Below are 26,667 nucleotides of genomic sequence, written 5' to 3'. Positions count from 1 at the left end.
ATTTTTTGGACGTTTCACAATTGTATATATAGGGAAAGTTAGAGATGAGGCAAGAAATTATAAGAAGAAGAGCTGAGCACTGAAATATATGCTTTTACACTTCCAACCAGGCCATGTCTCACACAGTCTGTAATAAGATTACATTACTAATATCAAAGCTGTTTTTAAAGCAGTGGCAGAGCCAGACATCTGATCGGCCACCCCGGGTGCCACCCCTATAATTACTATGCTACTATTTAATTTTCTTTGTTTAATCGTACTGAAAGAAGCATTTATTTTAGTTGCGAAATCAAGGATGCGACCCGTCTGGTCTAGTGTTCCGCATCGCGCTTTATCGTGTCTATTTCCAGCCTCTCATGTACGCGCTCTCACGACACACGTTCATTTTCTTACGGAGTGGAAAACGTCGCAGAGCAGTGAGGACACAGACAACGAGCTGACGGACACGACACAGCAGGAAACTAAGTTTCAGCTTTCAAAATCTTCATTTAAATTTTATTAAGAATTTCAAACGATAAGTATAGTTTTGGAGCTTTTTAGTAGCGTGACCAGGATCATGCGCTGCTCCCGCTTTGCCTCAAGTTCAAGCAAAGCAGGACTGCATTCTTATTAGTCCGATCCATGTTGAAAGATGCACTACAACTTACTGAATACTAGTGTATCATGTAATCACTCAACGAGTGTTTCAACCGCGGAAAGACAGCAGCTCGAAGATATTAACAGCAGAAAATCCACTCGCTAGTGTCCATAAACTAGTGAGAAAAAATTTAATGCAAAAATTACATTTATATATTTACTCATAATTGCTTATAATTAATACAAATGTATAGATATAACGTTATCATAAAAATGGTCTTATATAAACTTATATACAAAACAATTGTTAGGGTTCCCTGTATAGTTTAGTTTAGAAAAATGTAGAAAAAAAATAAAGTGTACTTTACCAGTCAAAAAGATTTTTAATGGCAATTTATTAAAATAACGGTAAAAAAGGAAACAGTAATTTTCTTATATTTTTAAAGTGCACTATCCAAACTCTTCAAAACTTTTAATATATGAAGACCAAGTCATTCTGAGGAAACATGCTTAATTTCATGAATTTATAATGTTCTAAAGGCTAACAGTAAATAATAATAATAATTTAAAATACTCTCATTCTACCTCTGTTTTTGTGTGTGTGTGTTGAGTGTGGTGGTGGGTGGGTGTGAGAGAGAGAGGCTTGACTTTTAAAACCACTTTAATTTACACCATTTCTCAACACATTACAGAGAAGAGATGTAGCGATTACCATCATTTAATTTTTGCTCCATGTAAAACCTAAAGCAGCGGTTCTCTTTTCCATTCCTTGCTCCCCCCTGCTCTGCACATTTTGTATGTTTCTCTTATGGCTTCAGACATTTGTTCTATTTGAACGTAAGTGTCCTGCGAAGTGAACAACACAGGATATTCTGCCATGATTGCAGTTCGAAGTTAACATACTTTATATAGTTCATTGAAGTGTGCGAAACGTGACTTTAAAAATGTATTTACTTACAGAAGTACAGTATATGATGTCACACTTGTCAGTGTGTGAAGACGTTGCGCAGCTCAAATCCGTGAATACATTTTCCGAAATGAGGTACAGGTGCATCTCAATAAATTAATGTCGTGGAATAGTTTATTTATTGCAGTATTTCAACTCAAATTGTGAAATTTTTGTATTAAATTAATTTAGTGCACCCAGACTGAAGTAGTTTGTCTATGGTTCTTTTAATTGTGGCGATTTTGGCTCACATTTAACAAAATCCCTCCAATTCACTATCTCAACAAATTAGAATATGGTGACATGCCAATCAGCTAATCAACTCAAAACATCTGCAAAGGTTTCATGATCCTTCAAAATGGTCTCTCAGTGTGGTTCACTAGGTTACACAATCATGGGAAAGACTGCTGATCTGACAGTTGTCCAGAAGACAATCACTGACACCCTTCACAGGGAGGTTAAGCCACAAACATTAATTGCCAAAGAATCTGGCTGTTCACAGAGTGCTGTATCCAAGCATGTTAACAAAGTTGAGTGGAAGGAAAAAGTGTGGAAGAATAGATGTACAACCAACCGAGAGAACCGCAACCTTATGAGGACTGTCAAGCAAAATCAATTCAAGAATTTGAGTGAACTTCACAAGTAATGGACTGAGGCTGGGGTCAAGGCATCAAGAGCCACCACACACAGATGAGTCAAGGAATTTGCTGAACCACAGACATTGTCAGAGTCGTCTTACCTGGGCTAAGGAGAAGAAGAACTGGACTGTTGCCCAGTGGTCCAAAGTCCTTTTCAGATGAGAGCAAGTTTTGTATTTATTTTGGAAACCAAGGTCCTAGAGTCTGGAGGAAGGGTGGAGAAGCTCATAGCCCAAGTTGCTTGAAGTGCAGTGTTAAGTTTCCACAGTCTGTGATGATTTGGGGTGCAATGTCCTCTGCTGGTGTTGGTCCATTGTGTTTTCTGAAATCCAGTCACTGCACCCGTTTACCAATAAATTTTGGAACACTTCATGTTTCCTTCTGCTGATCAGCTTTTTGAAGATGCTGATTTAATTTTCTAGCAGGATTTGGCACCTGCCCACGCTGCCAAAAGCACCAAAAGTTGGTTAAATGACCATGATGTTGGTGTGCTTAACTGGCCAGCAAACTCACCAGTTCTGAATTGCAAATAAAATATAAGTTGATGAGATTTGTAAATTATTCCATTCCTTTTTACTCACAATTTGTACAGTGTCCCAACTTTTTTGGAATCGGGTTTGTAGATCAATTAAATCGTTAATGCTTATAAATAATTAAAGGTTTGGTAACACTTAACAATAATGTCTCATTTGTTGACATTAGTAAATGCATTAACTGACAAGAACTATCAATGAACAGTATTATTTTACAGCATTTGTTAAATGTTTTTTGATGTTAATCAATCAAAATGTTCATGTTAATTCACATTTGATTAACTAATGTTAACAGATAAAACTTTAAAGTATTTTTGAACTTAATATTAACCACTTCAGCTGTTATTTTGATTTTTTGAGAATTAGGCATATGCAATATTGGACCCACCGGTGGGTCCCCAGAGTTGATGTGGTTAACTAACATGAATGAATGCTATAGAATTATCGTTCATGTTAATTTATATAGTTAATATTAATAATGGAAACCTTATTGTAAAGTGTTACATCTTTGGTTGTACAACTGGGTAAGATTTCAGCATTAAATTCCTCCTACCTGCCACTTAATATAGTTATTAGCATCCTCAGCAGTACCATGGCTTGATCCGTAATCGATATACAGGACAGATGCTACTTGAGGGGTAAGATTAATGTGGGAGTCTCATTACAGTCAAATATGTAGCTGGATAACTGAGTAAAATGTGTACAGACATGATCGCTGCACTGAATTTAACAAACAAGCAGTAAATGTCAGCATGAGAGGTTGGGAATATTAGATTTCTGACACATTCTAACAATGTTTATGGGATGTGAGTGAAATCAGAGTAGATTTTTTGCATGGATTATACATCTACTAGCGGGTCCGAGTTTGTTATAAGCCATCAGTTAAGTGCCGACAGCCATCGGTCAATTAAGAATTACAGGCCAGAAAAGCAACCAAAGGTTTTGAACTTCCCCAATAATCCTCTTTGGGTATGACAGGGGTCAGTTTACTGCGGCGCGAGTGATGATGGGGTGAAGGATTAAATATGGTCTCTCCCGTTAAATGTGTCCACAAGTACTCAGCTTTTAACCTGACATCTCAGACGGCTGTCGCCGGGCAGGCTTTGGGCTGCTTTTATTCTTATCTGCTGATTTGATAGACAGATGAATAACTACTTGCATGATCACTTGCATTCATCTGGTGATGACGGGTGCTTTCTCCATTGCTTAAAACAAGCTCAACTGTACAAATGGGAATGTGCTTATACAAATAAATTGAAGAAATCTGCTAACCATTTCCAAACTGCAAATAAGATAAACAGTGTCTGTTTTTTTCTGTTGCAGTTTGAACATTTTGTTTATCTATCCATGAAAAATTTCTTGCTATTAATACGTAAAATGGTTCCTGCAGCACAACTGGTGGACCAGGATACTAAATGCAAAGTCATTAGTTCAGTTGACTCTTTGCAAAGACCCGCCCCCTTCGTTACTGTTGCTATGTCCGACAAGTCATGGCACTCTCACATCACACACAATATTCTCACACAATAAAACATTTTGGAGCAAGGAGAAAGCTGATGACTTGCCAACAGATAAGACAGAGCAGGTTACTTTTGGTATTAGACAAAATCTCAGCTGTCCAATTTTGGCATTTAAAAAAAAAAACAATAAATACTGTTTGTTTTTTTTAATTTGTTGTGACAGAGCACTGTATTGCCTCTGGTTAAATGGCATGCAAATTGATAATCTCTTCCTCTTTACTAGTTATAGCATGAAATAAACATGAATAAAAATCAGAAGGAATCTTGTTTCGACCATGGAAAGATATCAATACACAGCAGTTTTTTACAGGTTCAAGTGTACTGATGTTAATCTACTTTCGTGCCTGGTTTGTTTGTCAGAAAAAAATTGCATTTTCGGCATCATAATTGGTCCGATTGCCTGTTAATCAAACTCCCTGCGAAGCGCCAGTTACCAGAAACACACACACACACACACACACACACACACACACACACACACACACACACACACACACACACACACACACACACACACACACACACACACACACACACACACACACAGAAAAATATAAATATACATACTACACACATATATTATTATAAACAAAAATATTTATTTTTGGATGCAATTAACTGTTTCACAGCAGCAGTATTTATTTGAAAAATATTTACCAGAAATAAAACTAGACAATTTGTGTGTGTGTATGTGTGTATACATATATATATACAGTACAGACCAAAAGTTTGGAAACATTACTATTTTTAATGTTTTTGAAAAGTTTCTTCTGCTCATCAAGCCTGCATTTATTTGATCAAAAATACAGAAAAAACAGTAATATTGTGAAATATTATTACATCTTAAAATAATAGTTTTCTATTTGAATATACTTTAAAAAATAATTTATTCCTGTGATGCAAAGCTGAATTTTCAGCATCATTACTCCAGCCTTCAGTGTCACATGTAACATCCAGTCTATCACATGATCATTTAGAAATCATTCTAATATTCTGATTTATTCTGAGTGTTGGAAACAGTTCTGCTGTCTAATATATTTGATGAATAAAAGGTTAAAAAGAACTGCATTTTATTCAAAAAAAAAAAAAAAAATTCTAATAATATATATTCTAATAATATATTTTCTTTACTATCACTTTTTATCAATTTAACACATCCTTGCTGAATAAAAGTATTGATTTTATTTAAAAAAAGAAAAAAAAATTACTGACCCCAAATTACTGACCAGTAGTGTATATTGTTATTACAAAAATATTTATATTTTAAAAACATAGCTTCTTTTTTTTTTTTTTAGTTTTTATTCATCAAAGTATCCTAAAAAAGTATCATATGTTCTGAAAAAATATTAAGCAGCAGAACTGTTTCCAACTTTGATAATGAATCATCATATTAGAATGATATCTAAAGGATCATGTGATAATGATCCTAAAAATTCAGCTTTGCATCACAGAAATAAATGATAATGTAATGTATAATACATTTAAAAACAATTATTTTAAATGGTAATTATCACAATATTACATTTTTTTCTGTATTTTTGATCAAATAAATGCAGGCTTGATGAGCAGAAGAAACTTCTTTCAAAAACATTAAAAATATTAATGTTTCCAAACTTTTGGTCTGTACTGTATATATATATATATATATATATATATATACACATATATACATACACACACACACATGCATGTATATATTTCAGAATTTTTTTTTTATATATCAAATATATTTGATAAATATATTATCTCTATATCTATACATGTAAATAAAAGTGAATATTTTCAAAAAATATGCTGTATGTGTGTCTTTATCTCTATCTATCTATCTAGATATTAGATAGATAGACCGATAGACAGATAGACAGATAGACAGACAGACAGACAGGTAGGTAGGTAGGTAGGTAGGTAGGTAGATAGATAGATAGATAGATAGATAGATAGATAGATAGATAGATAGATAGATAGATAGATAGATAGATAGATAGATATAATATACACAGTACACAAACATATATTATGTAAACAAACTTTTATTTTGGTTGCGATTAAACGTGATTAATCGTTTGATAGCACTAATTAATACTGTTCTTTCTGTTCATTAAATAACTGATTGAGTTCCTACAAAGATAATAAGTGGAACAACTGTTTTCAACATTTAAAATAAGATTTTTTTTTTATGAAGTACCAAATCACAATGTTAGAAAGATTTCTGAAGGATTGTGTGATATTGAAGACTGGCTGCTGAAAATTCAGCTTTACCATCACAGAAATTATTATTGTACATTGTAAATAATTGTAATATTAATAATAAATGTTTATTTAAAAGTATAATAAATAAATAAATAAATAAATAAATAAATAAAACAATCAATAATGAAGAGGACAGTTCTGGGTTCCAGTTGTTATTAGTGACTCTGTTGTATGATTTCAGGTAGAGAGCATTTTCCCCCCATAACTATGTGTCATGATGTAGGAACACGGTTTCTTCATTAAATATCTGAGGCTTTGTAAAAGAGGCCTTGAAGTAAGCAGTGGGATCGAGTGGAGCTCTTCACTCTCTCTTGGCCAACACTGCCAACAAAGTGTCAGGCAAGCAAGCAAAAAAGCTGCCCATAAATAATTGTGCTTCTTGAATCTTGAAGCCTGGATATGAATCAGTTCTCCTCTTTAATTTATTTATTTATTTATTATGCACTTTGACTGCTGCAATTGAAGATGTTTCAGAAATCTTCCTACTTCTAAAACCAAGTGCAGATCAAGCTTAAAAAAAAAAAAAAAAACAACCTCACATGATTCTCCCAGAAGCCAGGTTGTTTTAAGAGAAGATTCCAAAATTGTAAGGATTTCACGGTTCGGTCTTCTGTATTTAGGTATGAAGATATCATCCAAGGTGGCCTTCTAGTTAACATAGGAAGCACCTACTTTAAACAAGCTCTTTTCCAGCTTGAAATTGTCTTTTGCTTTTTCACGGAATTCAGCAGATTCTTTTATTTATCACTTTTTGTTGAAAGGTTTAGGCTGAATAAAATCTCTCGTACTCTTACAGACTTCACAGAACACTAAACATTCCTCATTTTCTTGGTCTACATTGCCATACAGCCCTCTGCTGTTTTTCATGAGGAGGAGGAAGAAAACTGTGTGAAAGATGAAGAGGTCCAGGAGAGGTCTGGATCCATTACAAAAGCCTATTTAAGCTGACAAGAACCGTACGTCACATTTCATCTCGCGTAATTAAATCATTCAGTTGAAATGTCACTGAATTTTCGAAAACCATGAAAAACAAACAAGAAACATTCAAAGACTTTCACAAAATAAATGTCAGATTTTTGACGCTCTCTGAACTGAAAACATCAAAAACAAAGAGCATTTATAGACATGTTTTTCACATTTGATTTAGTAAATTGACCCATTTCAGAGAAGCGTCATGATCTATTTGTACATGCCACGTCACCACTCATCCAAGCTGTCCGATATGATTTGTTTTATCTTACAGTACATTAGTAGGCCTACTGATTTTAATGTTTGTGTGTGAAGCCATGACAACTGTCGGAGTCAATGGCAAGTTCTCCTACTTTCTTTCCAATTCTCCGTAGTGGGATCCAACTGTCATTAACTAACCATGTATGCAACAAGGAACCAAGATTGAGTCTTGTGGCTTTCTAACTCCGTGGCCTGGAGTATAGTTTAGCAATATATTTCATTTGGGTTTCTGCATGCAATGTGAATGCTGTTGATTTCGGTCATAAACACAATTACCAAACTGATTTATGACATGACAGACTATTGAAATATATATTTTTTCAATTGTAGGTTTTTTTAAATCAGGGTAGTGCTGACAAGCAGTAGTTAAATTAATTTAGTGTTCGAGCCTCATGATTGTTTGTGAGTTCAGGGTCACCGTGCAATTACTCTTTATAATATATATGTTTGTGTATTTCTGCTGAGCATATTTGTTTAAACTGTTTACCCTAAACTATCTGGCTGGACACAAGTATCCTCTCTTTTCACATGACCCTTCATACATATTTCTACCCACTCAGATGCATACTTCCTCTTCTCACATCTCAGCTTGGAGAAAGACTGAACTGAGTCATCTGAGAGCACACCAAGCCATAGCAAGAGAAGAGCTCTCTCAGTAGTAATAGCAGACTTCTGCTGTTATCCTGCAGTGAGAAGAAACACACAAATGATTTTCCCGGCCTGGGTTTTAACCTTTAATGTTTTAATCATTCCAGAAATGAGTGAAGTTGATTTAAAGATCAAGGCTGGAGTTCGCTCCGTACTCCCGCTAGTCAGAACAGGTTGCTATCTAAATCATATTTCTTCAAGATTAGCGTGCCAATCATTTAGAATGTCTAAACTAAACATGAAGATTTGGTTTTGAAGGAACTACGGTACTGTACATGTGGATATAGAAATGAAATGGGAAATCTTATCATGTCAATCATATTTGAAACATCTGTTATTTCTTAATCTCACCAAACCTTTGAGGATGTAATTCACTCGGCAGGATTTTACACTTTGGAAGCAATAAAGTTCTTATGGGTATGTTTTGCAGGTGTTTCTTTTGAAGGTTTATTTGTTTTGTTCATCACATTTCTTAAAGTTAATTTTTTTTTTCAAAACTGGAGATGACATATTTTCTTAGGGCCACACAATACTGTCTCTCTCTCTCTCTCTCTCTCTCTCTCTCTAATTTTCTGTGAATATATTTCTAGTACATACCTGAATTTTCACCACATGATTTGAAAAGCTCTATTTGAAAACTATTTTAAAATATATTTGAAAAGCTCGGCTTAAAAAAAGCTGAGCTTTACTCTTTTTTAATCTTTTTAGTGCAAACCATAGTTTTAGGCCATAAAAATTTTGATGTGCATACTTGGGTATACATGTTTTAAGAAAATGTTTAATATTTGAAAATAAAGAAACTATTATTGTATTGTATATGTCATTTTACAGTTGTACTAAAAAAAAACTTCATTTTCAAACATTAAACATCAAACACTGCATACATTTCATTTTGATTTATCATTGCGCAGTCATACTTTCTGTAAAATATTTGGACTGGAAATTGAATGACACTCTATCTGGAAACCTAGAGCAGTACACTTGTAAATCTGATCAATTCATTTGTTTATATTTAATTGCATTTGTTTGCAGGTTAAACTTTTGGCTTTTAACATTCCAATAATACTAAATAGTCTCTTAATTTCTCTTTTCAAATAATTTCTAATCTTAGTTTCTGCAAAGATGTGATCATATGCTGTATAATAAGTATCAAATAAATGTTTCTTTACTATTCTGCTTTAAAACAAAAAGCTGTTCATTTTAAATTAAAAAATAATAAAATATTTAATATTAATACGACTTGTCTAATGCCGTTATATGTATAATTGTGAGAATTATATTTTAATACTCCCACAATGGTCAAGCGACGTCACTTATCCTCCAATGACCTATCAGTGCTTGTTTATAACTTTCAAATGATCGTTCCCTCATTTGTTTGTGTTTGTTTATGGGTCGAAGATCGCCCTGGGGTCTATTGAGGTGAACGGCGCTGACATGTGTCAATCTTTAACAGTCACTTTAAAGGTGGTAGGCATGAATCACTAAGATATTCTGTCACACCATTGGCTGTCTCCAAAATCAAAACCAACTTATTATGCAAGCTGTCCAAATCCATTTGATTTCTTCCTTTGCTAATATGGAGCTGTCACTCTCTATCAAACGCTGATATTTATATTTACCGTTTTACACTGTGAAACTCTGCGTCCCTGTCACAGGGGAGCTGAATTGGAGAGTCCCAAAAAACCATGAATCCATAAAGGCACTTGAGAAACAATCTGACAAGCTGTGAAAACTTGAAATTTTTATGGGTTTGATAAACATGTTTTGTTATCAGGGGAATTGAATGCATATTTTTTTTAAGCAGACATGTAAGAGAGTCGATACTTCAGGCCTGTTTGGAGGTCTCAACCTTTAAAAATCAACATGGGGTAACGTATCTCTTGATGTCCTTGCACGAAACGATCAAATGCCAACATGGCTTAAAAGTGCTCAGCAGGCAGTATGCTAAACATGGTGAGGGTCTGCCTTCATCTAGATTTGCCTGGCGAACGAGCGTGTTTCCGTGTCTGCCGCAGATGGAGGGGGAATTGAGATCTCCTCCATATTAGTGATGCATTGTTTTAATCCCATTTGTAATGCCTATCAAACGGCATGAGCTTTCTCTAACACTAGGCTAATTTGGAAAACAAATCAGTGGTGGCCTTGTCATTTGATTAGTGCTGGTTTTGTTAGGCTTCCTTATTAGCCTAATTAGTTCTTTGTAAGTATGAGATATCTGCCCAGGGGATGTGACCAGTAGAGAGACTGACCTCCAACTCGACTGACCCTGCACCAGCTAAATGATTCCTAGCAGATGTAGATGCCAACCACCAACCTTTAGTGTCTGTGTGTATGTGTACATATATATATATATATATATATATATATATATATATATATATATATATATATATATATATATATATATATATATATAATAAATTTTAAATGAACAATCAAGTGTCCAGTTATAGCTAAATAAGTGTATCATCGTTCTGGGGTGATGATATGACCACTTCTCTAAATGTCGACAGCCAGGCCCTCCCCCCATGTCAGATAATATAAAGAGACAGTTTGAGATTGTTATCTGCAATAAAAGCTGAATTGCCGGGTGAGCAGATCTAATAGGCAAATGCACTGTAGACTGAGGTTTCCAGTACATGAAAATCAGCTGGGATAACAGTGACTATAATTGATGGATAACCGTTGTTCTTCATTAATAGCAAAAGCCTGTGCAACAGGTCCAGTCTCACTGTTTTATCTTGTTCCTAAACCGTTTCCTGTCACAGTTCCATTGACGATGTTGGGAGATTAGAGGGCCAGACAATAATGCTGTTGGATATTTTATAAATTGGGGCTTTAGATAAGAAATAATTGAGCATAATTGTCTTCTGTGTGTTTGGCTTTTGATAGCATTGTATCTGCGGTATCAACAGTGACAAAACTATACTGATGACAAGAACAATCCCAATTGACTAAACTTTTAGGCTCCAATGAGAAAGTTCTTATGTGTTGTTAATCAGTTGGGTTTTCTCACTTTTGTCTCTGTGGGATTAACTGGAGGGATAAAGGTCAGGTAAACTTGATGAAATATTAATAACTCTCTCTGCAACCAGTGCTGGCTTCTGCCAGTGTTCAGGAAAATCACTACAACATGCAGCTGGTGAGATGCTGCTAATGCTGCTAAATATATATATACACACACATATATACACATATATTTTTTTTTTGTTGTTGTTCCAAACTTCCTTAATGGAAATTTAAGTAATTGTATTTAAAGGGACTTTTTTGTGTGGGAATTAAAACATTATATGTAGAGAAATTAGCATAACTCGAAAAATATGTGTACGCATAAGGCAAGGCAAGTTTATTTATATAGCACATTTTGTACACAAAGTTAATTCAAAGTGCTTTACATAAAAGAAAGTAAAATAATCATGAAGAAAAATAATAACAAAAATAAAAACAAGCAATTTTAAAACTTTTAAAATAATTACAAAATTTACTTAATTAAAATGAATTTAAAAACAGTTAGAAAATGATTATACATAAAAACAAAAAACAAAAAACAAAACAAAAAAAATATATAGTGCAATCAGTTCGGAATATATTAGATGAAGACTCCAGGTAAATCATAAAACGATGTTGCCCTTTCACAGGTGCCACCATGTTGAAACCACGTGATCAACTGCATCATGCAGTTAATTAATACTGATATTTGCAGTATGAGAACAGCTTTAGTGTGAACACTGTCAAAAATAATTGAGATTTTTTTTGTAGACAAAACTGTTTTTTTTACAGTTTTTTTTATATTGTCCAGACAGCAAGAAAAAATAAGTTTATTCGCCCTTAACTAAGCTGAAAGTTGAATTAACTAGTATAACTGTTGTTTCAACTCAGAAACGCATGTTGAAACAACCGCATTACACCCACCCACCCACACACACACACACACACACACACATACCTACTGGCCTGGATGAATGAAGTGTATTGCATATCTGCTGCTTCACTGTAAAAAAAAAAAAAAAATATATATATATATATATATATAATATATATATATATATATATATATAATTTTTTTTTTACAGTGAAGCAGCAGATATGCAATACACTTCATTCATCCAGGCCAGTAGGTATCAGTATTAAATTCAAAACCACTGGTAGTGTTCAAACAGTTAAACATGAACAAAATCTGACCGAGTGCAGCTATGTGTTTGTTTTAGTTGTTTGGTAAATGTAAACGGCAGTTGAGTATGTAAAAAAATCTTTAGCTCCGGCTGAGATGACATTGTGGATCAAGAGAAAGCTGGACTTTCATTCATGCTCTGACTGTGCAGACTGGTTTTAACTTCCAATATTAAACTTTCATCACTTGGAAGTGCTCCAAATCGGCCGTTTGCTTTTATTAAAATGTCAACATGTGGCACAGTGTCAGCCTAGTGGTACTCTCAAATATTTACCCCGCATGCTCACGAAACATTTTCAGATCCGTAATGCCCACTTGAACTCTTAACAAGGCCGTGTTTCCAAACAGAGCAGTGTAGGGATGAGGCAATCCCTCGTCTGTGTAATGTTGCATTAGCCCGCTCAACCGTTCAACCAGCTGTGGAAAGCAGAGAGCTAAGTGGGCTCGGCCGGGGTCCTGAGCACAGATGGGGACCTTTAATTTTTAAAGCTGTTATTCGTGTTGCTGAGCTCTCAGTGTATTGTCAAGTGCATATGAGTTCTAATTCAGCCCTGCGTCTCGCTCCTACCTTCCCTGCAGTATTCACTCAATCCACAGCGAGAAGAAACATCAGTGGCTCTTCTCTGACCTCAGATGGCTTCTGCTGTGAGAGCGTTTGTGGTTTGATATGATGAGAATTGGTCAGATTCAAATTCCTGATGTATAAGTGGATCAGTGTCATATGAACCACTACTGTTTTTATGTAGTATATTTAGTCTGTCTGTCCTCCATTCATCCCAATCAAACACCCCGTATTTCCATCAATCCATCACTTTTAAATAATTTATCCATCCCAAACCAACATCTCAACACATCCATCCATCCATCCATCCATCCATCCATCCATTCCATCCCTCATTCATCCTCCACCTCATTCAAACACTCCATCCATCCCATGGAGGGATAAATTGTTTGATTTCAAATAATTCATCTATCAGAGTCCAACTCATCCCTCCACCTGTGCATCCATTTGTTCATCCTGTTCTAACACCTCATCTATCCTCCTTTCATTCAAGTTCTCCGTCCATCCATCCATCCCATTTACACCTCATCCACACTCTCCATCCATCCCATTTACACCTCATCCACACTCTCCATCCATCCCATTTACACCTCATTTATCCTCCTCCTCATTCAAACTCTCCATCCATCCCATGGCGGATTGAGGTGTTGATTTTCAAACTACTCATCCATCCAAGTCCACCTCATCTCTCCACCCATTATTCCACTTGTTCATCTCATTCAAACATCTCATCTTTCCTCCATTCACTCAGATTCTTCATCCGTCCAACCATCCATCCATCCCATTTACACCTCATTCACACTCTTCATCCATCCCATTTACACCTCATTTATCCTCCACCTTATTCAAACTCTCCATCCATTCCATGGTGGATTGAGGTGTTGGATTTCAAATTACTCATCCATCCTAGTCCACCTCATCCCTCCTCCCAATAATCTGCATGTTCATTCCATTCAAACACCTCATCTATCCTCCATTCACTCAAATTCTTCATCCGTTCATCCATCCATCCCATTTACACCCTATTCATCCTCCACCTCATTCAAACACTCCAATCCCATGGCGGATTTAGGTGTTGGATTTCAAAATGCTCATCTATCCAAGTCCAACTCATCCCTCCACCCGTTCATCCATTTGTTCATCCCATTCTAACACCTCATCTATACTCCATTCATTCAAGTTTTCCTTCCATCCATCTCATTTACACCTCATCCACACTCTCCATCTATCTATCCGTCCATTCATACGTATATACATACATAGTCTTCATCCAACTTATGTTGTTTTGTTACAAAAATTGTAAGATAGATGCTTAAATTTAACAAAACATTTACCAATGGAATAAGAAAAATATATATATTTAAAGAAGTATTGTTTTAACAAGTCTCTAAAATAATTTGATCTAACAAACAACTTTGCTTTAAAAGTAAATATTGTTTCTTTTTATTTTTGTTAATATTAATATAAAAAATAAAGATAAAAATAAAAATTGATTAACAGCTTTATTTAGTATTTTTTGCAGTATAAGTGTCTGTGTAAGAGTCCTCATTCCATCATCTGTCCTTTTGAGACACAGGTAGTGTGTGTATATGACTTTGTTGTCATGTCAAGAGTGCAATGTGGTATCTTGTTTATTCTCCAGTGTCTGCGGTGTTGTTTACGTGTCACTTGAACCTTCAGATCAGGGCCAGCTCTCAGTGTCTGTTGCAACACATGACCTGCCATGTCATTGCGTGACAACACAGCAAAGCCTGACAAATTGTCATAGGCCATTAAGATGGCTTCCATGGAAATAGCAGCGCCAGGAGATGGAGAAGATAAAATGAGATTCTTGTTCTACCTGAAATGTCATCCTGTGTGTCCTTCATGTTCTGATCTCCCTTAGAAAAACCCTTTCACATCACACTGTTTTCAGATTCCTTTAACATTCATGTGCTTACACACTTGCTCACTGGCCTGCTGAGTATTTGTAAGTGTCACTGTGAAGTCTGGCAGTAGGAAGGTGGCAGTAACTCAAGCTCATGTCTACAAACACATGGACTTAGCTGTTTGATTAGTCAGCGAGTAGATGCTTTATTTCTGCACAGTCTCCCTTAGGATAACTGACCACTTCAACTGTAAATTTATCTTTTACTTAGGACCTGACAAAAAAGTACTGCAACTGTAATGCTATTAATGGTAATTATGATACTATGCTAGTGAATAAGTAATATATTCATGTAATATGGTATTGTAAAATCAGTACTGAAGTTTGTTACAATATTTACCTTTTTTTCTGATGTCTTGGGCCTGTGTTCTTAAAGACTCTAAGAATCCTTTCAGAGAGCTCCTAATTAAGCTTAGACATTTCTACATAGGAGTCATAGCTTAAGAGCAATTCAGGACCAATCTGAGAGCAATTCTGAGTGTGGAAAAGGCAAAACCTTTCATCTTTGGTGAGGAGGCGGGGCTGATCCCATTGCTACATACGACACAATCTTTGGGAGACTGTGATTGGCTGGTTGTCCAATAAAAAAAGTGCTTTAGGCATTATAATAAGCCTTCACTTTGAAATTACAGGCTTTTTTACTGTACTCTTGCACACACACACATTTTTTTTATATATATATATATATATATATATATATATATATATATAGGTATTTGATAGGAAACGAACAGTGACACAATAAGGTTCTGAAAGTGCTGTAATTGTATGTGTGATTACTTTGCTTGTAGAAAGTTATGACAGACCAAAAATATCACTGCTGCAAAGTTGCATTTTTTTAGATGGCAAATATGTTACGGTAACGTTTACACAATACAGTTGTATTTGAGTCCATAAGATGGTTACGTTAACACAATACAGTTATTTACAGGTCGACTGCCTTCAATAACTGAACTCAGACAACAGGCTGACAACAGTGCTTGCGGTCTGCGTAGAATTGATGCACTGTTAGATTTTTGGAGAGTGTGTGCGTCTATGCGTCGGCTATGACGTAGGTTCGACATAGAAGTATAAATTGGGCTTAAAGTCTGCTGGAAACCCCTCCCTCTGTATGTACTTGAGTTTTGTCTGTGTTTATTGTGCACTTTAATATATTTTAATGTTACACCTTCTTATGTAAATAAAACAAAGCAAAGAACATGTGTGTTATCATTTATTATAGTATATAGCATTACACATCACTAGCTGTCCGCGACAAACAGTGTTGATCTGCAGTGGGACAAGTCCTTGTGGAGATGGAAAGAATGCAATCTTCTCCTTTTCTGTTGTGGTCTCCTTTTTGTAGTTTTAAATAATGATTTAATGTTTGGATATTTATTTTCCAATATCACGGCTAATGCTTCTACGAAAAGCCGCTTTTTTTTATAAAAAAAAAAAAACACACACTACCATTCAAATGTTTGGGATCTATATAAGTCTACATACTCAGCAATGCTGCATTTATTTGATGAAAATTAGTGTACATTATACAACAGTAATACTCTAACAATTTAAATAACTTTTTTATTTTAACATATTTTAAAGTTTAATTTATATGTCTAATGGCAGAGCTGAAATTTCAGCAGCCATTACTCTAATATATGCTGATTTGGTACAACGATAATATTTACTGTTATCAGTGTTGAAAACAGTTTTGCTGCTAAATATTTTTCTGGAAACCAAAATACATTGTTAAGGATTCTTGATGAATATAAAGTTCAAAAGAATAGCATTCATTTGAATTTTTAAATAATAAAAGGTTTACTTTTGAGCAATTCAGTGCATTATGTTAACATTTTTTTTTTTTTTAAGTATTCACAAACACACATACACATATTAATTATATATATTTAAATACATTTGTATATTTGTAAAAATTAAATTTACAGTTCAAAGGTGTGTGTGTGTATATATATATATATATATATATATATATACATATATACATGTGTGTGTTTATACTTAAAAAAAATAGAGTTCAAAGGTGTGTGTGTGTGTGTGTGTGTATACATACATACATATATATATATATATATATATATATATATATACAATAATTACCAGCTTATCCTAGGATAATTACAGCACGTTTTTAGTTCTAGATATGACTTTTATGTTGCTCCACTTGCTTTTACAAAACACAGCGGAAAGGAAGGTCCCTTTGTACCTATTCCCACTGACATCGTGTGTCTCCATCGGACTATAGTCTCTTTGATCCACGTTGATCCCCCTGCTCACAGTTTTCTTTCTCACTGAAGAGGTTGAGGTTGAGGTTAAGCTGTGCTTTATTCTTTTCACACACACTCTCCAGGCATTATAATCGAGTCAGCAGCAGAGGTCAGGAAATATAACACACCTCTGAGTATTTGTGGAGAAACGGGATGTATAGATTCTGGTAGCGCATAGCGTCTGCTGTGAAATCATCTTTTTCAACTTTTACCGGAAAGTTCAGGTGTGTTAGAATGTTACTGTGTGATAATGTCCCCTGTCCTTGCACTGTTCCCTTTTTTCGGCCTTTGATAGGTGTGTGTGAGCAGAATGATGGGAAATGGAGCACTCTGACACAGAAGGATCAATGGGGAAGCTCGGTAAAGAAGTTTTGCCGTGTGGTGCGGCTTGATGCTATTAGAACACAATTGTTCGGGGCTCTTTTGGCTCGTCTCTGGAGGGAAATCGTAAAGACTGCATCAGTCAGAAGCAGCCAAAAAGCGTACACAGCCACAGCTACAAAAAGCAACAATGGCACCCACACAAAAGACCAATGGCAGAAAAAATGAAAGATGTGGTGTTTTGAAATAGTTCAAATAATGTTTCATTCGATTTCAGAATGGTTGCAATGGTAAAACAAGTGCTATTATAGAGTTCAGCCAGTGATATTCTTCCTCTTTTGTCTTTGTTTTTCTTTTTCTCTTTCTCTTTGTTCTTCTGTTTCTCTTTCTCTTTCCTTCTGGATTATACTTAAAAACAAGTAATGTACCATGGTTATACAACATGATTTGTACAACATGGTGCTATTTTAGCACATACTGTATATACCATGTTAATGAGTCAATGACGAATAAGTGATTAAATTCAATTTAAAATACATGTGGCAAGTTCTTAGAGATCAAATTTTTCTATTTACAGTTTGTTAGTTTCATATGATTTTTACCTTTTTCAAGGAAAGGTTAATTATAATGACACTAAAATTAGAATGTGGCATAGCCAAGTAAAAAGTAATAAAATATTTTCCTTTGATAACATGGGAGTGTAGATATCTTATTCTTACTTTATAAATAGCATGAATTAGTAATTTAGAAATGTTGTTTTTGTGGAGCAGTTATTGTAGCATCATTGATATACTATTAAATATTGTTCATTTTAATTTTAGATAAAGTTTAGGTAATGTTTTAGCAATATTATGTAATCTTATCGAGTGTTTGTTAGTTTTAGTGTGTGTGTATATATATATATATATATATATATATATATATATATATATGTTATCGTTGTCAAATGATAAATCCTGATTAATCGCATAAAAGTTTTTGTGTACATTATGCATGTGTAATGTGTATATTTATTGTGTATATATAAATACACACAGTATATATTTTGAAAATATTTACATGCATATACATTTATTTATGTTCTTATGTATACATTATATATAAATATATTTAAAAATATTTTTACATTTATATAAAGAAAAAATTCTTAAATATACATACATATACAGTACAGACCAAAAGTTTGGAAACACCTTCTCATTCAAAGAGCTTTCTTAGTCATGAAAATAAAGAAAACTCTTTGAATGAGAAGGTGTGTCCAAACTTTTGGTCTGTACTGTATATATATATATATATATATGTGTATATAGTGTATATATAGTGTATATTTATGTATATATTGTGTACACACACACACACACACACACACACACACACACACTACCATTCAAAAGTTTGGGATCAGTAAGGTTTTTTTTTTTTTTTTTAAAGAAGAATATTAAACAGTGAGTTTTGTTTTTGACTAAACCTTGCGATCAGGATGACCCATAATCTATTTCTCTTAATCATGGTCTGTTTCTTCTAAAAGATTCTTCTAAAGAAGAGGGGTTATTCAAGGAAATCCATCTCGAGTGTATTGAGGATTTTGTTAAGGCCCATCGAGGCAGCCAGTTGCAACTCGAAATACCATATACCATATATATCATGTTCATAAGAGCCATCTCAACTGTCTAGTTATCTTATTACACTATACTCTGCAATTAGTTCGCATTACAGGCTAACATTAAACTATTTTGAACTACCAGAGCTATTTTGATCCCTGCATGGCACAGGTTCAGTCATTTGCACCTCAACACCTTTATCAAATCCCGCTGCATTTTCAACAAATATAGCAAACACTTTTATTTATTGGGCTATTTATTATTGCCACTCACTTGTAGCTCATAACAGGCCATTTAGAACCCATTTACTATGAATAATTCTTTGAAACAGTCTGCTTTAGAATAATCTTCCACATTTGTAAATATTAATCCAAGTAGGTAAGTAAAAAGTATGTATTGTTGAGTTGGTGCAATTTAGACAGCAAAATAGACAGCAGCGGCCCTGCAGCTAAATGCCCAAGCAGGTAAACAACACCAGTTATGTATATATGTCCGTCTCAGAGACAAGCTGAACACAAATAAGAGTGAATAAATTTTTCTAATAAGTTTGCTAGAGCTGTGGCACAGCAGTTAGCACACACATGCCCCTGAAGTTGTCAATAAATCCATTAGAAGTCATCAATATTGTCAGGTTGTTAATGTTCCTGTTACTACAGCTTTCACCACGTCAGTGAAAGCTGAACTGCTGTCATGTTCTCTGGCAGCTTTCTAAGCTTCAACACAACTAGTACATCCCCAGTTCTTCATTGCATGATGTATTATGGTTTCATTTAAATTGGTACATGGGTAGCAACTGGTGGTTATTTGCTTCTAACTATAAGAAAGTGAGTGGCGTATGTGAAGTTAAGGATTATATGAAATTACAGTCTCTTATTTGACACCTTGGCACATCTCAGTGAACTCGAGGAATGATTAGCACCATATTTGGTTTTGCGGGAGGCCAAGTCCTGAGACTTTATATTTGAAAATATACACTCTTAAAAGAATAGTTCACCCATCAAACTGTACCCATATAACTGTTATATATATATTTAAATATTTATAATATATATATATATATATTTTTTTTTTTTTAAGGAATGTATTGGCCATTCTTGTCAATATAATAGAAGTGGAAGGCTGTCATGTTACAAAATGACCAAAAGGAAAGAATACCAGTTTCATTAAAATGGTTCATAATGGTGCAGTCATGTTAGGGCTCGAGCACCAGTGGTGCGAGGACCCTCTTGGAATTGCTCCATTTATTCTCTTAGAAGTTTCTATTTAGTTGCGCTTATGACGTCAAATGTGTTCAAATCACTATTAGAGAAAATAGAGAAAAAATAGCTGTGGAATTTCCTTTTGCTAAAAAGGTTGAAAAACTATTACCTCCATAATGCTCAGGGTTCAATCTGACTTTCCTTGAGCTGTCAAATTAAAGCTGACAAATAAACGGGGACAACTGGGTCCAGGTAACATAAAGTAAGAGTACGCATTGTTAATTTACATGTACTACTGACATTGTAACAATGGCCATAACAACATATTTTTCTACAAAATGGCAAAGAAGGAATGTGCATAAACATTGTTTTGTACTCAAATAAAATCTTAAATTTCATGTGCACTCAACTTGCAAATATATATATATATATATATAATCTTTCCGTCAAGACATGAAAACACACTAATGCGACAGATTTAACTCTCAGACTTAACTTTTCTTTGGCATATTCATTAGAGTTGATGTACTGTACTGTGCACAAATAGTTTCTCTTGAGTTTGAGCTTTCATAATTTGTAGCATCTAGTTCACAAAACCATTCTGATTTGGTTCTCAAGTTTAACTTGGAATATAACGTATGGGCCATTTGAACTTCATTTGTCATGACATAATTTGCTCTTTTTTGGGGTGGACTTACCATAAAATAAGGTGATGGCATTCTGAACTTGTTCTGGTTCTTCCATGCCTGGTGTTTGAAATGCACAGTTTCCTTTTGCTAAGTCCACAGCTAAGAACAAAGAGTCAGAGAAGCCGTAGGGATGGGAATTTGGTCCCTGATGAAAAGAACCACAATCCACCCATATCTATGTTATGTATAAAAACAACTAGATTTATATGGAAGGAATGTAACACTGGAATTCAGACAGCGCTACAATTCCTCACACATTGTGGGCATTCTGGGTGCTATGGGACCTGTGCATCTCAGTGCAATATAATAATGTGGTCTTGTTGTTGTTGTTGTTTTAGATTTCTTGACTCCAGAAAGATGTGGGGTGGCCATAACGATGGTGACCAGCAAGGTCATGTGAGTGCACGAATGGAGACCAGTTTACCCATGGGTACCACCAGTATTTCTGTATCCCAGCAACAGGCTCCTAAGAAGTTTGCTCCTGTTGTGGCTCCCAAGCCCAAGTTCAACCCCTATAAACAACCCGGGGATGCAACACAGGAGGGAGCTGGTAAGACTTATAGCCTTGACTTTTTCATTATTATTAGTTTGTGCATATTTGCATATGACCATGGTCAGAACACATGTACGGGTTTGCAAAATGTGTTTTTCCACTTGAGAATCAGAACTGGGAAACGATGATCGACTTGGAGTCGAAATTCAAAGAAACGTTGAAGCAAATTGAATTGCACAGACTAAAATGTGGCTTTTACATGAAACCTCAAGATGCAAAACTCGCTTGAAATATGGATGTTACTGAACCACAACTGCGGGACACAAGGGCTCTTGGTCTGCCTTGCATCATACTAAAAAGTCTCGTCTGGCTCTTTGAAGCTGTCGTCTTGCCAAAGACATTTTATTTTGGAGGACAGGTGACCATCTGACCATGAAAGTCCACCACTGGTGGCCATTTATATGCTAGGTCTATCTTAGCACTTTAAACAAGACATCTGGAAACACACACACACACGGCTGTTGGCTTTGTGGTATTTCTGCTTTAACTTTTACTAACTTTTATGTGTATTATTGCTCAATATGACTGGCATATGTTTGCCAGCACTTAAAAAACTACAAAATATATAGACTAGTTATATCTTCACTCACAATAACTTAATCCAAGTTCATAAATACACAAAAATGACACAAATTCACAAAACTGGTCCAAATAAAGTGTAATATAGCGAATATAGCAAGCAAGTCACATGATTATCTTTTGTTGTGACTGAGTTTGCATACAAAACAAACAAAATAAAGATCAGTAGTATTTCATTGTTATACTTAACTAGCAGTTTTAACATTTACTAAATAGTTATACGTCTATTTTTTGTCAGTTTACCATATGGGCAACACTTAAGGTTTGGTAAAACAATAAGTTTCATTAGTTACTGTTAATTAATGCACTAACAAACAAAGAGCAATACATTTGTTACAGTATTTATTAATCTTTGTTAATGTTAATTAATAAAACTACAAATGTTCATTGTAAAAATATTCATTATATTAACTTACGGAACATGTCTTTAGCTAATTTGATGGATTAATGAGGTTATTCGGTTAGAAAATCTATTTATTTAGTTCAGCATTAATTATAAAACCCAAGTTATGATAATTTACACGAGAGGATCACTGAGTCTGTTGGTGGTAAATGTGTGAGTTGTTCATATGTAATCGCCTCACACACATGTGAGTCGGTCCATATTGGCTTTGTGCATGTGTGGGGCCACAGGGGTTGAGTTTATAAGGATTCATTGTTGGCTTATGTCCAGGTTTTCAGTAGCATGTGATGTTCACATTCACTGGAGGTCTTGGGTGGCACATTCCATTAGAGCAACATGGCCCCAGTGTCACTGTTAAGCCCCTGATGGGTGGCAGGTGCCAAGAATGTGTCCATCCGCTGTGCCAACTCCCTCCCCTGTCATATTTTTCTTGTCTCGCTGATCAGGCTTTTACTGTTCCTCTCATTGTCACTGTCTCTGATGATATTCCTGGAAAAGGAGACTGATTATGATGTATGTGCTTGAGTTTGTTTGCATGTCATTACTAGTAATTGTCCCTTAGATAAAAATAGTGTTGTTTAGTTACATAACATGGTACCAAATTATTGCTGTATTTGCATTACCATTAGAGATGTACAGATATCTGTATTATTACTCATGTATTTGCTTCAGTTTGTTTGCATGTCATTACTAATAATTGTCCTTTACATAAAAAAATACTGTTTTTAGTTGCATAATATATTACCAAATTATTGGTGTATTTGTATTACCATTAGAGATGTATAGATGATTGTATAATTACTCATAATAGTATGTACTAATCATGACAACTCTCTGAAGATTTTAGAATGGTGATGGATATGACAATGTTAATGTATTTGGTCTCCTATGCTGCTGCTGAATTACTGCTGCTGTTGGTTATTGCTGTAGTTGTAGATTATTGCTGCTTCTGCAAGCAAGTACAGGAACTTGCTACTGCCAATGCATATGGCGATACGGTGCTGTGAGTATTTAAGACATACTGCTGCTGCACAAATAGCATATAAAATAATCCATAGCGGATCTATATAGGTGGAGCTGGGGAAGGTGGAGGGTTTCAGAGCCATATAAATGCAAGGCAGTAAGCTCATTGGCTGCATATGCAGCATGAACCAATCAGCATGTGCTAAGTTGTTTAACTCTCTGAATATCATCAGTTAAGTTAACAACCTATCAGCCTGCGTGATCTAGAGTTCTCTTACGAGAGCTCTCTCGTACTGCGTCTTAGCTAAGACGCTACGGGAAAAGTCTCTTTTCACGAAATACTGAAGCAAAAAATTATCCTTAATTTTGTATTTTTGTAAAGCGCATTTGCAGCAGTACACAGCCATAGGCGAGACGGCTCGTTCGCTCATTGGCTTGTTCTGCGGCAACTGCACAGCCTATCGAGCGCGGGCTGATGCAACATCAGACCAATAAGGGCGCTTCGCGCCCTTCTTGCCACTTCCCGCCAAAACGGGTGTGGCCCAACCTATAAAAGGAGCTCGAAAAGGCTGACTCACCTGATTTTTCATCTCTTCAGCGAAGCTCACGCATCGCTGGATCACGGAGGAAGCAAGCGCCGTCTGAGAAAGCACATCAGCAGGACGAGCCATTCTGAAGCTGCTGGCATCGCCGCCTTCCATTGCCGTTCCTGCTGCGCTATCCGGCGCCTATATCCTTTCAATCCTGTTATATACAAGCTGTTCTTTATGTGTGTGTGTGTGTTCGCCCTGCGACACACACTCGTAAAAGAGCTCGCGTCTTTTTTTAAGATGCCTTCCTGCGGCTCGTCAGAACCCCACTCAGCGAGGGAGACCGGTACGTCATCTGTGTCTCCTGCCTGGGTGAAGATCATGCAGCGCTCGCTCGCTGACGGCGGATGCCCCCACTGCGAGCTGTTGCCATGGTGACTCTGAGGACTCGCCTGGCCTTTTTCTCTGAGCCTGCATTCTCCGCTGCGCTGAGGCGCCGTAAAAGCATCGCTTCCAGCGGATTCTGGAACCGTCTTCAGCTCAACCGAGCTCGCCGGTTCGCCCTGCTTCACCGGCCCCCCCTGCATCGCTTCCCGGTGGGCAGCGCCCGCTGTTTGCCGGCGCGTCGTCCGAGGAAGTCGATCTCAGGGCCGCTTCGGGGGAAGAGGACACGCGCTCTCTGCTAGCTTCGGGCAGTGAGGGCTGGGCGAGCTCCGAGGATCTCGCGCCTTCTGCTCAGAAGCCCAGCAGACGAGCTGACATCGAGAAGGAGCCGGGGCGAAGGCTCGTGTTGGCCGCGATGAGTCTCGGCCGCGAGTGGTTTGCACCAGCGCCCCCCCCCTCTCGTTCCCGGCTGGATGGTATTTCCCTTTCGGATGAGCGTACTTCTCAAAGCCCGCCTCATTTCTTCCTGAGCTTCACGAAGAGGTGGCGAAGGCTTGGAACGCTCCATATTCAGCACGAACTCGTTCATCTGTCTCACTAGCATTCTCCACACTGATGATGCTAAAAACAGGAACTACCACTCACTTCCGCCGGTGGAACAGGCGATAGCGACGCACCTTTGTCCGCCCTCTGCTGGACGGCGGCAAAAGCGGTGTTGCCATCTAAAGCCTCCTGTGTGACGCTGCGTCGGCACTACTAACGATGGCTGCTTCATCGAAGCGCAGGTGTACGAGTTCCGCTGTGGCCGAGCTCTCACCCAAGCGCACCGCTGTTTCAGTTCCAGGAATTGTGACTGTCTCAGCGTTTTCTGCAATGCGCAAGCCTGCACAGTTGCCCGCTTGCCTGCACACAAAAGCCGTTATCACAACAGCTTCAGCAACGCAGCTCGAGACCCCCGTTCTCGCTCTACTGGCCGTCGCCCCGCGCCGCGGGGACCGCGGCAGAGGATTACGGTGAGGCCGGGAGCCCCGAAGCCATCCTGGGAAAGCCATCTACGCATGCTGCATGACGCTGCGTCGGCACTACACACGATGGCAGCTTCATCGAAGCGCCGGTGTACGAGTTCCGCTGCGGCCGGGCTCTCACCTAAGCGCGCCGCTGTTTCAGTTTCCAGAGATTGTGACTGTTTCAGCGTTGTTTGCAATGTGCAAGCCTGTACGGTTGCCCGCTTGCCTGCACACGAAAACCGTTATCACGGCTACCCAGATATTTCCAGAAAAAGGTGTAATTCCTGGTGTCCCGGCCACGGCCGAAGGTGCTATAAATGTAGTGACGATGCCCACTGCTCAGTGCCCATCTCCGCATATAAGCACAGCCCTTCACAAAGGGCTCGCGCCTATAAAAGCGACTCAAGTCGATCACGCGCACTACATAGTAGACGTGCCCACTCCTCAGTGCCCACAATCACTATGTCACACGCGTCATGTGGTTTCTGTAAAAACGAAACCCGTGCACGTTCGTCCGGCCACGGCCGATGGTGCTATAAATGTAGTGACGATGCCCACTCCTCAGTGCCCATCTCCACATGTAAGCACAGCCCTGCACACAGGGCCTGCGCCCATAATGTCGACTCAAGTCGGTCGCGCACACTGCATAGTAAACGTGCCCACCCCTCAGTGCCCACAATTACTATGTCACACGCGTCATGTGGTTTCTGTAAAAACGAAACCCGTGCATGCTCGTCCGGCCACGGCCGATGGTGCTATAAATGCAGTGACGATGCCCACTACCCAGTGCCCATCTCCACATGTAAGCACAGCCCTGCACACAGGGCTAGCGCACATAAGATCGACACAGATCGGTCGAGCGCGCCGCATAGTAAACGTGCCCACTTCCCAGTGCCCACATACACTATGTCACATACGGCGCGGGGCTTCTGTAAAAACGAGGCCCGTGCACGTACATTCTGCACAGGCAGACAGCGAGTTGAAAGTGGTAAAAGTGCACACATGCAGCCCACGGTTACTCGCAGATATATCGAGTCCCACGGGACCCGCTCAGCCTCCCTCCAGTCGGTTAAGCGCCGGAACGGGGTCGAGGAAGAGCGATCTGCCCGCTGTGATCAGCGCGCTCCCCGCCTCAGATGCGCAGCACACTCGAGCGCCGCCGTTGCCCAG

The 26,667-nt window shown here is 37.3% G+C and overlaps 1 protein-coding gene across 5 annotated transcripts in view; it reads left to right on the top strand.

Moving 5' to 3' along the window:
• The window catches only part of LOC132161225 (lipoma-preferred partner homolog), a 213,443-nt gene that overhangs the window by 33,346 nt on the left and 153,430 nt on the right, over nucleotides 1-26,667 (top strand). For all 5 annotated transcript variants that reach the window (XM_059571144.1, XM_059571140.1, XM_059571141.1 and 2 more), the window contains one exon: nucleotides 21,417-21,628. In XM_059571144.1, coding sequence (XP_059427127.1) covers nucleotides 21,436-21,628 — 193 coding nt within the window. In that variant the 5' untranslated portion in view covers nucleotides 21,417-21,435. The remainder of the gene's footprint in view (nucleotides 1-21,416; nucleotides 21,629-26,667) is intronic.

Source organism: Carassius carassius, chromosome 17 (assembly GCF_963082965.1).
Source record: "Carassius carassius chromosome 17, fCarCar2.1, whole genome shotgun sequence".
In the NCBI taxonomy this organism is placed as follows: Eukaryota; Metazoa; Chordata; class Actinopteri; order Cypriniformes; family Cyprinidae; genus Carassius; species Carassius carassius.
Note: the sequence above shows the minus strand (reverse complement) of the source record. Positions and strands in the feature narration are given on the sequence as shown.